Source organism: Copidosoma floridanum, unplaced genomic scaffold, assembly GCF_036245765.1.
Source record: "Copidosoma floridanum isolate Cflo_tuat_1 unplaced genomic scaffold, Cflo_Japanese_pri ptg000008l, whole genome shotgun sequence".
Lineage (NCBI taxonomy): Eukaryota > Metazoa > Arthropoda > Insecta > Hymenoptera > Encyrtidae > Copidosoma > Copidosoma floridanum.
The window spans coordinates 10,167,771-10,184,586 of record NW_028321885.1 but is presented as its reverse complement, the minus strand read 5'-3'; the positions used below and the strand labels follow the sequence as shown (position 1 = coordinate 10,184,586).

The 16,816-nt window shown below is 31.4% G+C and overlaps 1 protein-coding gene across 6 annotated transcripts in view; it reads right to left on the bottom strand.

The window, feature by feature from the left end:
* Nup98-96 (nuclear pore complex protein Nup98-96) overlaps nt 1-16,816 on the bottom strand; it is a 617,363-nt gene that overhangs the window by 185,191 nt on the left and 415,356 nt on the right. For all 6 annotated transcript variants that reach the window (XM_089589262.1, XM_089589263.1, XM_089589261.1 and 3 more), the window contains one exon: nt 10,751-10,888. In XM_089589262.1, the coding sequence (XP_089445388.1) occupies nt 10,751-10,888 (138 nt within the window). The remainder of the gene's footprint in view (nt 1-10,750; nt 10,889-16,816) is intronic.

The following is a 16,816-nucleotide window of genomic DNA, read 5'->3' as shown; positions in this document are numbered from 1 at the left end:
ACCCGCACATCACAAGCTAAGTAAGAATAATCTTTCGGTTTCAGTAAATGTCGCCATAACTCGTCACTGCCATTGTATATCACTTTGATACGAGAACGCCGCGTGCGGCCCGATCTAATTGTTTATATTTTCAAGTTCCGTGGCAGAATTATTATTGCGTCAAAATAGCGTAGCGATTTAATTTTTCAATTAGATGTAAGTTAAATGTGTACAATATATCACTGATTTAACTATTTTTTGTTCTGAGTATTATTTCCATGCACGGTCGGCCTTCCATAGTCACCCACGTCCGATCCCGCTTGAAACTCACTCTGAGTATCGCACCCTTAACATAAACAAATATTATTTACAACCCATTGGTATGCTTCTAAACTTGATGAGCACGTCTTTTCTGATGGATACAGTCAAGCAATCTATGTGTAAACCATACGGTCGACCCGATATGTATGACACGATGAACAGGAACGAAATTGTCGATAAATCCGTATAAAATGTAAAATAACTGTACAAATTCCGTAATATATCTTTCTTGGATCAGTTGTGAACAAATCACTTTATCATGTTCCACACAAATCATTTGGTAATCAAAGTTTTTGAAGTCCCTGTAGCTTGTAGTTGGGTTAGTTGATAAAGTATCGCGAGCTTAGTAGATGTACAATATGCTGGGTGATTGAAGCTGATCAGGTGGAATAATCGTATCACTGAATTCAGTGGTAGTAACAAGACTGTCAGATGCAAACAGGGGATCTAATGTGTAATCATGACCAGAAACAGGATTAAAAATTTGCTGAAGGATCAGAGTGTTACGAATGTTGAGAATAAGGGAAGTAGCATGAAGTCGGTCCGATGGCATCCGATAACTAGCTGAAGAACATTTGGCCAGATTGAGGTCACTAGGTATCAAAAATTTACAGACAGGATATAAGTTAATGAGTAATTCAACATGTATCCCGTCTGAAGATCATGTCGTTAGGTAGAGGCAGCTCAAAGTCAAAAGTATGTGGTTTCAGCTAAGTCTCTATGAAGATTATTATGCTTAGTATTGTAGTAAGTACAGGTGAAGTTGATTTTTTTGTAGAGAGTTTTTTGTACAGAGATTTGACGTATTAAAAGTAAACGAATCTATTGTCACTGTTACCACTATTGAGTACCTCTTTACCATATCCATCAGTTGGGAAAGATGAGCTTGTTGCACCCCAGTTTTATCGGAGACGACACTGATACCCCGATGCAACTCAAGGCGTTGAAAGATCAAATGCATTAATTGATTAATTATTATTGGTATCAGTATTTTAATTTCTAGGACTCACTTCAGCTTTTGCCGTATGAGACACTTTTTTTTGCTTTCAACTTTTTTGCCCTAACCGCACAGTGTGCGATTCTTTCGTGCGGGATTCTTGCAAAGTTCTCTCCTGATGACTCGGTCTTCTATCCTATTGGGTACTATTTACAGGGCACAGCGTTTGTCTTAAGTACACCCCACGTACTATCGAGTTCAATGGGAAGATATTTTTCAATAAATGATTTAAGTAGCTGTACAGACATTTTCATAACCAACAGAGACTTCACTTGGTGAGCTGGCCAGGTGTTGGCTTTCTTTAGAAAAGGAAAGCCCCTGGAGGTTCAAACATTAAAAGAAAAACGGAATATTAGTTTTAAAAATCAGATAAGTGGTGTTTCGGCATCCTGGGTATTCATGTCATCAAAAAAGCCCGAGAAAAATGTCTCAAAAATTTCCGACAGGATTCGAACCCACGATCCCTCGAGTATCTATGGCTAGGAGGCTAGCATGTTAACCATTAAGCCATCATAGCTTTCAATCAATTACTAAATGAAATTGAAAAAAGTTGAAATAGCGCCACCTTCAGGGAAAAATATTTTGATACTAACAAGAATACACAGCCTGATATGAAGAATAATCTGTTACATGCGTTTACATCAACAATAATGTATTTTTACCTAAAGGATATTTTTTGGACGTAGAGTATACTTTTTTATTATTGCTATTAACACAGTGTTTGGGATTCAAAAAACTCATTTTAGTGTAAGTCTGGGCCAGCTCAGACTATATCAGCGCGCTAGGCGACGCTCTGATTCGTTGGGATTCCAGCGTGTCGTGCGTTGCCTGTGTAGCTGCGATCAGTCGAAGCTGCGCCGCCAAACAGCTCACACGACTCGTTGTATACAGTATCGGTACTTATTGTTAATTCAGGTAGTCTACAACTCTAACGGTTGCCAACGTATATGTTTATGTACATGTACCTATACCATACCTAAATAGAATTACAGTGATAACTGCATCAGCAGCCACACATTATTGCCAGGGATATTTCACCCCTTCTGCAAGTCTTGAGAGCAGACTTATAAGTTGTTTAAGATACATGATTGTTAAAATAAATACTTGTAATAGATTATATTCTTGTCCACAAGGGGCTGTGTATTCTTGCCCTTTAGTATCAACTTTTTTTCCCTTGCAGATGACGTAATGTCGAATGCTGTCGTTAAAACTATGTGTATCTATACATATATCGACGGTCTAGACGAAAAAAGATCAACTCAGATTTCTTAGTGTTATTTCAGTTGGCAAAATCTGAGTTGCCCTTTTTTTCGTCCAACCCGTCTATATATATATATATATATATATATATATATATATATATCACCTTCTAAAACAAGATGAGAGTTAATTGTATGCAAATGTTGAATTACATGCAATTGTAACAATTGTTACTGTATGTATGAGATTAAACTATCTTAAATTATAATATATTATCACCGAAAAATATTTATAACATAAAATGATAACCACTTTGACATGTAACGACACCTTGAACGAAGAAAAGCAAAACTAATAATTTCCAACGTTATTGATAATGAGAACACCTTAGTTGATATACACTTTGTTGATAACGTCCATTGACTAAATAATACATTATTTTTAAATCTTTAGAGATTTCGAGAAAATTTGTTGTGTGTTTCTTATTCCAAATGCTAGCCTGTGTCTTATTCAACCCTTTGACTTATTTGATCCATGCAGCAATTTAAAACAACTCTACCTGTAGAGGAAAATAAGGGCGATCTAATTTAAGTGTTTATTTTAACAAGACTTTATCTTTGACTACTAAAACAAGTTTTCAGAATTTTTAAGAATGAAGTTCAGATAGAATATTAATTTGTGTGAGATTTATTACATTGAAAATATTTTTTTGTTAAATGCATAAAACATCTACATTTATAGAAATAATTTTGTATACCGGAAAATGTATTAAAAATCAGTTAATTGAATATTTTAGTTTAACAGAACTATTGTTATTTATGTTGAAAACACTGTAAAGAAATTGTGTCTAGATTCCGAAAGTAATTTGTAATACAAAAAGTTCATATGTTAGCATGTTCTATTCTTTGCTACATTAAATTACTCGACTTCTAGTTTCTATGCAATATCGTATTACACTTTTCTTGCGTTTGCCGAATAGTCATGTAGCAGATAATTTGAATGAGTATGATGCAATTACTGATAATGTGTGTGATATTTTTACTATTACTATAATCGTCATCAGCGTCGTCGTTATTGTGGTTGTTATTATTATTATTATTATTATTATTATTATTATTACTATTGTTATTACTATGATTGTTTATATAAATGCTAATGATAGCGACTATTTTACTTCTCTTACTAAGTGCCTTGATTTAACACATTAAGCAGATTTGTTTTTGAAATGTCAGTTTTTTGTATGACAATAAACTTTAACAACTCAGATTAATTAAGGCAGTTGTTTCTCAATATATAGGTCAATCGTATATATAGATGTACAATATACATATATCATCCCGTGTTTAAAATATCAGACTGAAATGTGAATGTTTTTTCGTGTACTTGTACATACATAAACATATACATCTATCTACTTGTATTCATGTGACAATACGACGTTGCCACATACGCAATACTTACTTGGTTATCTTCCAAAATCAAATAAAGACCACTTTTTTAATTACTATTACTTTGAAACTATGTCATAAAAAATTCTCAAAAAAAAGTATGTGTTTCTTTACTGTCTAAGGTAGTTTTCAGTAGTTATTCAATTATTTATAGATGTGCAGTAAGTTACACTTTTTAAAATAGTGGAGCTATGAAGTGTTTGCACCATTGCTCCAATGTTGAAACAGTGATTTTTTGACGATGATATTTTAATAACTACGTGGTAAATCGGTCTAAAATTTTTTTTAAATATTTCTCGACGCTTATATTAGTTTTGCTGACAATTTCGTACCTTTTTAGATACTTTTGATTTAGGAAACAATGGCTTTAATAGTTATGGATTGAATTATGTTTATTTCTTAATAATAGAGATGACGCTACCATTTCTTCAATACCTTTTAGTGGTAACTTATATTCCTGAATACAAACAAATATTTTTCATTTATGTAGGATTTCAACAAAAAAAAAAATATTTTTTTATTCGAAATATGATCGAAAGAAAATCTGATTTCATACTAAATTTTTAACTTATAAAATATCTACTTAATCTATTTGTATGAAAAAGTTATTGCGATTCTATTATCAAGAAAAAGCAAGAATAAAGTTTCCGAGTAGAGGTAAAAATTTATTTAAGGAAAAAAAAAAAAAATTATGCCAATTTCTAAAAGATACTTTGAATAAAGTGTTATGCGAAGTGTACACGATTTTTCCAATAATTGACAAGCCATAATTTATGCTTACATATTGTATTTCAATAATTTTGTAAATTTTAATTTAATTTAATTATAAAATTTATCTACTACGCTTAAAAACTCTATCTTCACTTAAAAAAGACAGTTTTTTCTTGACTGAAATTTGAAATTTAATTGTTTCGTTCTTTATTAAAAAAAATATAAGTATTCGTTGCGTATTGTTAAAATTACACTCTTTTAATTTGAATCTTCCTCCACTAAATACAGTTATTCATCATTATTTTTTTACCATACTCTTGGAAAGTTGAATAATTTAACTATTCCATTGTATTTTTTTTTTAAGAAAGTTTAAAAATTTAGCGTCGTTTAAAATTTACAAAAAAAGAAGAAAAAAATTACAATTTTAATAAAATAGTTTAAATGAAGACTATGAATATGAGTGTTTGTTGATTTTTAATATTAATCTTTTTTTTTTCAAGAGATTTATTATTGCATAAATCTTAAAAAGTTTGATGAACTTCCTCTTAAGTGTTCTTTCAGTATCTTTAAAGCTTTATCGTTAATAATTAAATCACTTGCCCACATTTTTTGGTTTTAAATTGTACTTCCAAGAATGAAAGTTAAACATCAACTAAATGTATTGGTTATTCAAAATTGTTGAAACTTTCCATTCTCTTAAGTATAAATATTAAGGCAATGCCAGTCCATGCCATAAACAAATCTTTTTTTCAGTTGTAATACAATAAAAAATGATAGTTTTACACAAAAATGTATTATTTAAACAATCTTAATAATAACTATAAATGATTTTTTGTTAATTCTGACATATGTGATAAAATGGTACACTACATCACTAGCACAAAGTACAAACATGAGCGCCCGAAGGGCGCGATTGTTGTATGTTGGTGCCTGAGTCACGTATAATGTTTTTTTTACCGAGGGTCCGTGGGCACACTTGGCGCCCGGTAAATCACTTCGGGCCCTAGGGCAGAGAAGTACTTTGGGCCCGGAGGGCACAAAAAACTTTTCTGTCCGTGGGCCTAAGTGATTCTGAGGGCGCAAAGTGTAACCTAAGGGCGCAAAGCGGCATTTGCACTTTGAGCTCATGGTAAGAAAATAATGTTCAAACGTTTAATATTTTTTTTGTAAAATTGTCAACTTTATTATATTAAACAAAGAAATTAAAAGAGTACTAATGTACAAATTCATTCAATTCAGTAACTTCGAAAATAGTTTGTTGTCACTTTCTGGTAGATTCGTAACATTTTGACTACTATTATACATTCAAAATTATTGTAATATTTTTACAGCTTCTTTTAGACTTTAATCTTACTAATACATAAAGCAAAGTCATTACATAACACAACACTGAACCACCAAACTTACTGAATGTCATGAAAAAATAGGCTTTCTGAATGCCAACGACTCTGGCGTAACACCAGGAGAGCCAGAGCACATGTGCTTTAAAACTTTGAGGATTTCGTGGCCGTTCTTCCAACCAACCTAGTGCTACCAGAGCAGATTTTGCTGTAACAGCAATCCAGGTATAATAGCCCTGAAGAGTTCAAGGAGCCACATAGGTTGGAAATTTTATCATCCTCCTTCTCAGTGGTTCGTCCACAAAAACGCATTTTTTTCAAACCAGCAGCTTTTTTGACATCTTAATGGAAATAAAATTAATCAATAACATACTGCTTCATGCTCCATTGATTTTTAGAGTGGCGCAATGAGAAAATCGGTCCCCTTTTGAGAAATGGTTAATTTTTAATGTATTATATTTATTTTAAAATTAACACGATAAATTATAAAAACACACTAATATTTTTTTCTTTTTTTCCAATTCTTTTTCGCATAAGGTAAAAGTACGTATTATGGATACAAATTTCGATTGTTACGTTTTATCGACCAATATTAAATAAACAAATAGTCATATGTCCATAATTTTTGGTTTTAATAGAAGCGCTATGCTCTTCTGAACAAATTGACATTTTTGAAATGAAATTTAGATGTAAAAAAATAATTTTATAAGCAAATATTGACACGATCAAAATGTCCATAACTATGGAATAGCTAAAAAGTTGTGTCCATTTTTATGAGACACAAGTCCCAATTATGAAATTTACATGTTAATTAAATGGGCTCGTGCGTTTCATAAATAGGAACATCACATATTGCAGGTTATGTTTCAAACTGTCCGTATTACGAAAACCGGATTCGTAATAATATATTTTTCAATATAATAATGTTTGAAATTGTTTACTATTTTTGTTAATTTGATACGGTAGTATTATAGAGATTCTTCAGTATATTTTATTTTTATTATTAGAATTTTCATGATTATTTAATCTTGAGTTTTCATAATAGGGACATGTTTCACGAATAGGTACTTTTACCTTACACGTGTATAGGTATTAATGGAAACCTCAGTGAAATTTTATAGCTTCACAAACTCATAGGAATAAAGTGAGAAACTTATAAAAATGTATTTTATTTAATTTTTAAGTGGCACAATAGATCTTTTAAAAGTTGCAAATTATTTTTACTATTTTTTTATATATATATTGATAGAAAATTCACAATTTTTCAAGCCTGGGGCCCTTCACAGCTTAAAAAACTTCTAGGATTTATGTGTAAGGCTTTGGAAAATGTATTCTATTCGTTTCTAACTCATTGTTTTCCAAGCCTGGCGGCCTTTTACCGCTTGAAAAACTTATTGGTTTTAAAGAGGCAAAATAGATCTCTAAAAAATTGAATCTTTTTTCTCTTATTTTTCCGTATGTATGTGTAGACATGTCGACGAAAAACTTAGTATTTTCCAAGCCTGGCGGACTTATACAGCTCAAAAAACTTATAAAAATTGCGCGCAAGACTAACAGGAATGTATTCTACTTGAATTTAAAGTGTTACAATCGTTTTTAAAAAGTTACAAGATTTTTCCCATTTTTTTCATGTACGCAAGTATTCAGACTATGCAACAGTTTGAAAGAGCGCCACCACTGGCGGTAGTGAGAGTCACTGAAGCGGAAATAATGCTCGGAAGTAAGTGACAATTCCTCTTTATTAAATTAATCTCACAAATCTATCGAGTAAGAAGACATTTATACAAGTAATAATGAATTTTCCATTATCTAATTTACTGTTTTTTTTCCATACGCTTTGAGGTTATATATTTTTTGTGATATTTGTTTTTAGAAAAATGGATAAGGTTATCACAGACAATGGAAAATTTATAACTACTTGTATAAACGTCCTGTAACTCGATGAATTTGTAAGATTAAATTATTAATGAGAAATTGTTACTTATTTTTATGCATTCTCTCCAATCCAGTGACTCCTACTGTCGCCAGTGGTGGCGCTCTATCAAACTCTTGCACGGTTTAAATACGTATCGACGGAAAACTCAGTATTATTCAAGTCTGATGATCTTCCATGACTTCAAATGACTTATCGAAGTAGTGCGTGGGGAAATGGCAATTATATATATACGTTTATCAAGAGGTAACTTATGCGGACAATCACATGTATGTAAGGGTTATTATGACAAAAGTGGAATTATGTGGACTTCCGCATAATTCTACCATGTTACTAATATGTATGTTCGAAGCACGTGAAGTCCGCATCAGTCACTATATATAAACATATGTATGTACATATATATATATATATATATATATATATATATGTGTGTGTGTGTGTGTGTATATATTGTTTCTTGACTTGAATAAGTCAACAAAAAAATTTCAAGCCTCAGGGTCCGTTAGGATCGATTAGTTTCTAGTAAGGCTACTTCGTCGTGGGGCTAGTTTTAGCTTAATATTACTAAGTCAGTCATTCACTGGCAGATGTCAAGAGCAGAGTTTTTCGCTGCAAAACTGGACACCCTGGCTACCAATAACTTTGCATTATCCCTTTAACTGTAAGCATTCAACCAGGAATCACTGATCCTCTTTGAGGTCTGCGCTGGGCAAACCTAACAGTAAAGCTATAAAGGAAAAATAAACTTAAGCAAACGGGACAGTCTCGAACAGCCAAGCATCACGAACATAACAGATCTCCTTACCTTATAATACTTAAACGACTGAGCTCTACAAAAAAAGGAAGTGCTTTGAACACCACGTGTCCAGCGTAATACCATGAGACGTTAGGAAAGAGCTCTTCAACTGGTTCTGATGCTTCAGACGTTGTTGTTTTCTTTCCAATCAGTCTGGTGCTACAACAACAGGCCAGAGAATATAATCCTGAGGTATCCAGGCAGTCACGTTTGCTGGAAACGTCAGTCAAGAAAGAGTTAAGCTCACTGGTCCTTATTTGGTAAATCGAAAGTCAAACTACTTTGTCAACAAATACATTATGACTTGAAAAAGTTACTAAAAACAGCCTTTAGGGCTCACAAAAATTTTAGACATATCTATTGTCACAAGAGAGCGCATTGAAAGAAAAATTCCAAATGTTTAAAATTGTAGGCGTCAGGAAACTGACGCTGACATTTATCGAGATTGAAACAACAGCATCAAAATCAACAAATAAAGAATCCATTACGCGAGAAATCAACTTTTCATTATAACCCTGATAACAGTAATCACGTAAATCCTCCAGATTTTTGAATAGGTAGAATAATATTTATTCGTATTTATTGTGGCAATAAAAAAAAAGGAGGTTAAGCTCCAGGACTTTGCTGCTCTGGTAATTGGCGATGGTAATGGCAAATAAACTGCATGGATGCCAAACAAAAATATTTTAAATAGACGTTTTTTGTTCTGAGAAATGTCAATAATACATGTAAAATTTTGAACTGAAAACCTTTACAAAACGTGTCAACACACTTGGTGTTCCATTCAGTGAGTCTCTGATGAAGACGGAAAGGCTGTTAGTATCTACTATCTATTTACTTTGTAACTTTGTCACGCATATTCTGACGTGTATTTTCTATCTGAAACTTAGGAAATGCGCTTGTATTTTCTTTATACTTATAATCAAAAATATATTTTTTACTCTTTGCTAATGCACAGCCATCAATATTTACAGCACCTTTTTTAAGTAAATTAAAACTTGTTATCCTGTACGCAGGTATTGGACTAAAGCATTTTTCACTGTAAATAAAAGTACACCGAATGACAGAATAATGCAGATGTAAATGGGACAGAAAGTTTTAGAGGTAGTAAAAAGCCAAAGTCACTGCTTCATATGCAGCGATCTGTAGGAGCTTCTCCCTCTCCCTACCAGTATCGCCAAGAGTCTAGCGGTTGAGCCCGGTAAAGCAGAGTAAGACCAGCACGCGATATAAAGTTAGCAGTATTTTGATCAGAAACAATATTTAATCTTTTATATTCAAGATAACCTGTTTATCTTTAGTGAAAGCTTTCATTTTTCACGGTCAATGCTATTAAGCCTTATTAAATTGCAAAAATAAAAGTAGTATATTTAGTCAAGAATGCTGTGGGAACTTTGGCGGACAAAATATAGTGCAGGGACTGTCTAAGAGGGGGGGCATAGAGCAGTGGTGGGGAAATTAATTGCAAAATGAAATGGTTTTAAATAAGGATTTTTTTATAAAATTTTCACTTATTTTGTAGGATGCTCCGTTTAGGGCTATGGGTTTTAGAAAGTGGCGAAGGACGGTGAAGGGTTTTTGTGGAGTGGCCAAGACAAATAACTTGATAATATGGAGTAATATAGTTAAAAATTGTTTTTTTCTTGAATAAGCTTTATAACAAGAAAAAATTACAATTGGCAAATGCAGTTATATTTTCATTTACTAAATCTAAGAAGAAAAGAATGATTAAAGTTTTATTAAAATTTTTACTTCACATATTCAATACAAAAATTATGAATCAAAAAGATCTGCAAATCAGTCCGCATTATACAACGCACATACTTGTTTATTTCCTAATATTTCTCTTCCAGTGTTAAGAAATACTTATAAATAAAAAAATAAACTTTACAATTTTTTAAATACATAGCTTGTAAATTACCATCATGAGTCAATATATTATTCGCATTACACTTAAAATGGATTTTAAAATGGGTAAAAAAATGTATTGAAAGAAACACAACGTAAACATCAGTTACATACCAGTTAAAAGCAAAAATATCTTTTGATCCTTAGGCTCTGTAGCTTGGATTCCGCCTTTAATAATTGCTGCTGTAATTTGCTGAAACCATTTAGTCAATGCTTCTTTTCTGAGCACTTCTATTTCATGGATATGCGAATCTGTAATGAAAAATAAAATGAATATGTATTGAATTTAGACGATTGTGTTATGGTGTATGATTATTTTGAATACCTTGTATTTTTACTAAAACTAAACTTAAAAAGTTTAAGTAACACCTTCTCGTTATAATAAACATTATTCATACATCCTTAAAAGATAAGAAATAAACCTTTTACATTTTAAATAGAACCATGACAAACTAATTACGTATACTTTTTTTAACATTAATATAAAATTTATATTGCATTACGGACTTATTTTTTTTTTTACATAATTCGTAATACAGAATTTTTGTACTGTTTTCTTCAATGCATTTATATACGTACTCGAATATATATATATATATATATATTAACATTTGTGTATCTGAGATCTTACAATATTAAATTACAGTAACAATAAGACAAATTTTTTTAAATTCATTTTTTCAAAGTTATTGGCCGACACTCTTACTTTTTAAAGTTTTTTTTTGTTTTAAACTCTACCTTCTGCCTTTTTCGTCCATCATTTTTTGATGATAAAGAAATGTATATTTGACTACCGAAGAATAAAGGGACTGAAGTATTGTCTACATCCACAAAATTTTTCAATGTTATAAAATAAAACTAATTCACTTTTTTTGTTAGTTTTTGTTGGATTAATCTGTTTTAAAAAACCTTACGATGTACCTGGATTAACATTTAACAAATAAATAGGCTTGAACACTAGCCTATTTATTGTGAATACAAAACTTTCAATTACAGAATATAACAAGTAACGGATTGTTTCGATTGTATTATCAAAAAATATGAGCGTAAGTCGAATACCTTATGATAAGCGTAATAAGTGTCACGCGCGAGAAAGACTAAAATAAAAATATAATTTGCGACTGCAAAAAAAAAATGTACCGAATGTAATATATATTTATGAATGTTTTTTTATTTTTTATCGTTAGTATTAGGATTGCAAAAGATGATAGATGGGTATCACTGCAAAGAAGCGGAGGCGTCAAAAGAAAAAAACAAATAGCTTCAAGGAGCAATATGAATGTTCAAATGAGGCAAATCTCACGGACAAAGCATAAAGTAAATCATATATCAAAGTTGAAGAGATATTGAAGAAATGAATAAATAAATAATATGTATACAAAAGAAATTAAAACTAAAAAAAAAAAAAAAAAAATGTTGATAGTTTTGTAAAGTAGTAAGAATAAGTTATGTGCGTTCTGCAGAAAGAAGATGTAAATAGTAAGTTAAGGCCACTATTAAGAAGCAGTCAGTTGTGAAGCTAGAAAAGTCTAATACAAATTGAATACTATCGTATGAAATAATGGATATTTGTACTATCTATAAAGAAAACTGGAATCTGGAAGTAAGTAAACGAAATCTTTATTTTAATGCTAAAAATGTCAGTTTTGCTAGGGAGGAAGGGGGGTTAATAAAACGGAATTGTCCGTTTCAAATTTCAGGATTAAAAGTAGAAGAATTGAACTTGATTTTCTTCTTTGTTTTACAAATATTGTTAACAAATAATTTTATTTTTTTAAAGCTATGGAAGTTTACAAAGTAAAGGTCTTTAGTTTCTAGGAAACAGTTTAGCAAATGTTAGGTATTCTCTTTTTCAACTTTAAATAATTCGCATACTTTGTATTATTTCTCATGTAATATTAATTAGAAAAAGTAATATTGCATATAATACTGCAAATTATAAACAACCATTTAAATAAATATATTTTTGTTCTCTGCAACGTACATTAATCAGACTATTTTTTTTCCTTTTTATGACTTTTAATCAAAATTAAGCTTTTGCTATCTATCTAATTTAATCTTCTATGTAAAACTTTCTTCATCGACAAAATACCTAAGCATACTTAAATCTGCTCAACTCATCTAAGATTATCAAAACTTATAGCTTAAGATTTGTTAACAGTCAAGAAAAACGCTAAAACTTAACAAAATTGTAATCTGTAAAAAATAAAAGTTAATAACGATGTGCTTTTTGTATTCGAAGTCACATTTAAAATACGATGAAATGTAAAAAACAATTAAACGAAATAATTAAGAGATGAATAACTATTTGAATTTTTAAAAAAGATTAGTGGAAAGTAGAAATTCGCGTTTTCTTTTTTTATTATAGAGTAGAAATTAAAAAATATGTAATTAATTAGGTTTACATAAAATGCATAAAATAAACATTTAATTTTAACTATCTGAGATAATAACACAGCCCCACAAAAAAAATATTATTTCAATAGACTTGACCCCTAAAACTGTATGTTATTCGGGTCACTGAATCTGAATCTGAGGTCCGTATGATCCTGTCACGTCAAGAATGCAGTTATTTCCAAGTTAAATTCAGGGATTTGCTAAAACAGAGTTATAGTCATGTCAATATTTTTTGGAAGTCGTGGATCGCAAATACACTCTTGTGATTGATCAACTCACGCATAGTTTAGTACTATTTACCACACCTTTTTTCCAGACATCTGATTGGCTGTCAAGCTACTGGCATCATTTATTCAAATTTTCGTTGTTCGATGAGGTTGGGCAAAAAATAATTAGGATTTCGCGTGAGGAGCGCCATCATATTCTAGTGAGTAAAAAGTGTATATCTGACTTAAGAATATTTTACCACCATCGCAGGGTATATTAATTTATTTACAGCCTAGGATTTGAAGGAAACCGTGTTTCGGTAAAATAAGAATTTTTATGGTGTTGTGTTATATAAGGCTCATATAGAGGCCTTGCATCAGGCTGTTACATGGTTTTTCATAATTTGACCTTAAATGAACTATGAACTTAATCCAATTAAGTATTAATGACCCCAGATTTGCGTCCCACAACTTCAAAAACATATAAGTATGACTATAAGTCTGTTTTAGGGAATTTCCTGAATTTAATCTTGAAATGACTACAATCTTGACCTGATAGGGTCAAACAAACCCCGAATTAAGGTTCAGAAATCCCAAAAACATTTGGTTCTAATAGTCAAGTCCGTTGGAATAATTTTTTTTAGGTGGGGCTGTGTTAAAAAAAGAAATAATTTGACAAAACTTTTTTGCAAATTTACGTAACCAATAAAATGTAAATACTGTTTTACGACTCATAAATACTAATTTTTGTAGATATTGATGTTATTAATCGATGGGTAAGTATTATGTCAAATTATTAAACATTTACGTCTTTCCATCTAAATTGCGCTATGTATATTTTTTATAGAAACGTCACGCTTATTTTTAGAGTAAAAATCGCTAGAGTGCGGAGAACTTTGTCAATTAAAAATTACAAAGCAGTGAAAAAAGTTATCCGCTTCGGCCAGGAGTCGAGTCTGGGCCTCCTTCTTACCAGAAAGGTGCGTTGACCAACTTCGCCACCGAAGCCTCGGCGGACACCCTCCTTCAATGCTCTGCTTAGGCCTGTCTTTAGGTCGAACGCCGATATTATAGATATATATATATACAAATCTGACCTTCTAACTGTCATACAGATTTTTGTACTTCTTGAGTAGAATTTCTCTGCCCCTTTCAAAAATTTCTCTGATTTTCAAAAAATTCTTTTTCCCCGTTCGCTTTTTTCATAAGATCTTACGCTGCCTCATCTCCTACTTTTTCGACTGCTACATTAACTTCAATACCTTATTTTCTCAAATTTTTATTTATTATTTCACTTATTTTCTTTATGAAGCATGTATGTGACCATCTGCTTTTTTCCATCCTTGAGATGAGCATCAAATTTTTTTAGCTCTTTTGCTGATGTCTACTTCTATGCCCACTTCTTCTGCTTTGATTTTCATATGTATCTTGGTGAGTACGCATTGAATTCCGTCATTATTATTGTGAATTTACCCTCTATCTTTTTCACTTCATCCTTTCTACCCCATCCTCGTGTCCCTGCACTGCTTACGCAGCCTGCATTTATTATTGAAAGTGCAAGAAATAATCTTCGACTCAGACTGCTCACTTGAGCTCTTTTGCTTGAATCCCAAACTGCATTAACTGCCTTTTGAATTCTACCAACCGTTTTTTTTCCCTCATCTTATAAAACTAAGTTTGATGTATACCAGACTCCTAGATATTCACAATCATGAATCAAATGTAGTGATATCCCTTTAAATTAAAACGTGTTTATTCCTATTCTTCCTCTATTCATAAAAATTACAACTTCAATTTTTTTCATACTCAGTTTCAGCTTATTTTTCGTACCGTATTTCATTAAGGGCATTATTGTTTGTTTTATACCATCTGGTACTCTGCGCGTAGTACTATATCAGTAAACAAAGGCATTCCCGTTTCCTTGTTTTTCCATTAAAGTTTTTATTTTTGAATCGCTATCTAAGACTCATTTAAATTTGCTGTTTTCTACTTTGCCTTTTTTCTTATTTCTTTATTTAAATTTTGTCTTTTTTTCTATTTCTTAGCCATTTTTCAAGTTTTCCTGTAATCTTTTTTTTTTTTGCTCAACTATTCTCTGCTCAAACCCCGCTTTTTAATTCTGCCTCGCTTACGCTCTTTAGATCATATCTTTTTCCATTTTTTGCAGTCTTTTTGATAATCCAACAAACCTGCCATATCTTTCTGAGCTATTTATTTTAATCATGTTAATTATTCTATCCCAATACTCTTATGTTATTTTTTAAATCTTCTTTTAAACCCAATCCTTTTATTTCTCTTTTATACAAGTATTTTTTTCTAGTCGTCTCCCTCTGCAGTTTCTTCTTATCTCTTGTATAATATTACCCACAATTTTAGAGGTCACCAGTAGATTATCCAATTCACTACTGGTCACCACTTCTAAAGCTTCAATAACTCTATAACCTTCCATATATAATTCCAGTGCTAGATCAAAGACCGATTCCTTCTTTTTTCCTACGTAAGTTACGTTCCATATGCACGTTATTCACGAAAGTAAATAAACAATAACAGAATTCTGGCCTTAATAAAGTATATAACAGAAGTTAATTTTTTATATCACTTCCTCTTCACCCCACCACCCTCACCATACCACCACGCACCCCTCCACACAACAAAACACCACACCATATTACACTACGATACCACGGCACACATTTTTAATTTTTCTAACTTCTATTTCTTATTTTTAAGCCAATTTTTTATTTAAAAAAAAAATAAAAAAATACTTAAGACTTTCCTTTTCGAAATTTAAGACTTAAACCTACCATTCCCTGTATACAAAATAAGGCACTTACCAGCAATACCAGACATGACAGCATTCCCCGCAAAGCAGAGTTCAGTACTCTAGAGACTCTTGAGCTATAGGCTGGCGCTACTAGAGTACACCTTAAAAAAGACTCCACCCCAGTTCCCCTACTTCTACTTACCCTCTCCATGTGATATATGTACAGTTAATCCAAGCCCGCTTCACAGCCTATAAATTACATCTATACCCCCTTTCATCATAATACGCCATAACCGAGTGGTTTGCATAATTTCCGTTTTTGCCTGTTATACTTTTGAATTGGATCTGAGTTTTTTTTCCTTTACAGCTGTTGTAATAGTATATTTATTATAATATATTTATGTTTATAAAAACTGTATTAACAATTTTCCATTAAATTTTATGAATTGACAGCTCCAAAGAAAAAAAGCATGAGTTTACTGTGTCCCTAAAAACCTAACAAACCAAGCTGCGTTCTAGTTAAAACTAAGAACACCTTTAACTGAAAATCAATAATTCTTATTAAGCTCTAATAAATAGTAACAAGAGACGCAGTTCTTTTTTTTTTACTAAATCATAATATTGACTAAGCATGTGTGTATTGGTTATAACTAATTTTTGGTGTTAGATAATAAGCAAATATCTTTAACCCAAAAACTTAGAGTACTCCATTCCTTTTATTTTTAATAAACAACAGCGTTATTTCGACAAGTAGCTCTAGTTTTTTTATCTTAATTAAATTAAATTGTCAACTAATGAACAAGCACCTTTGAA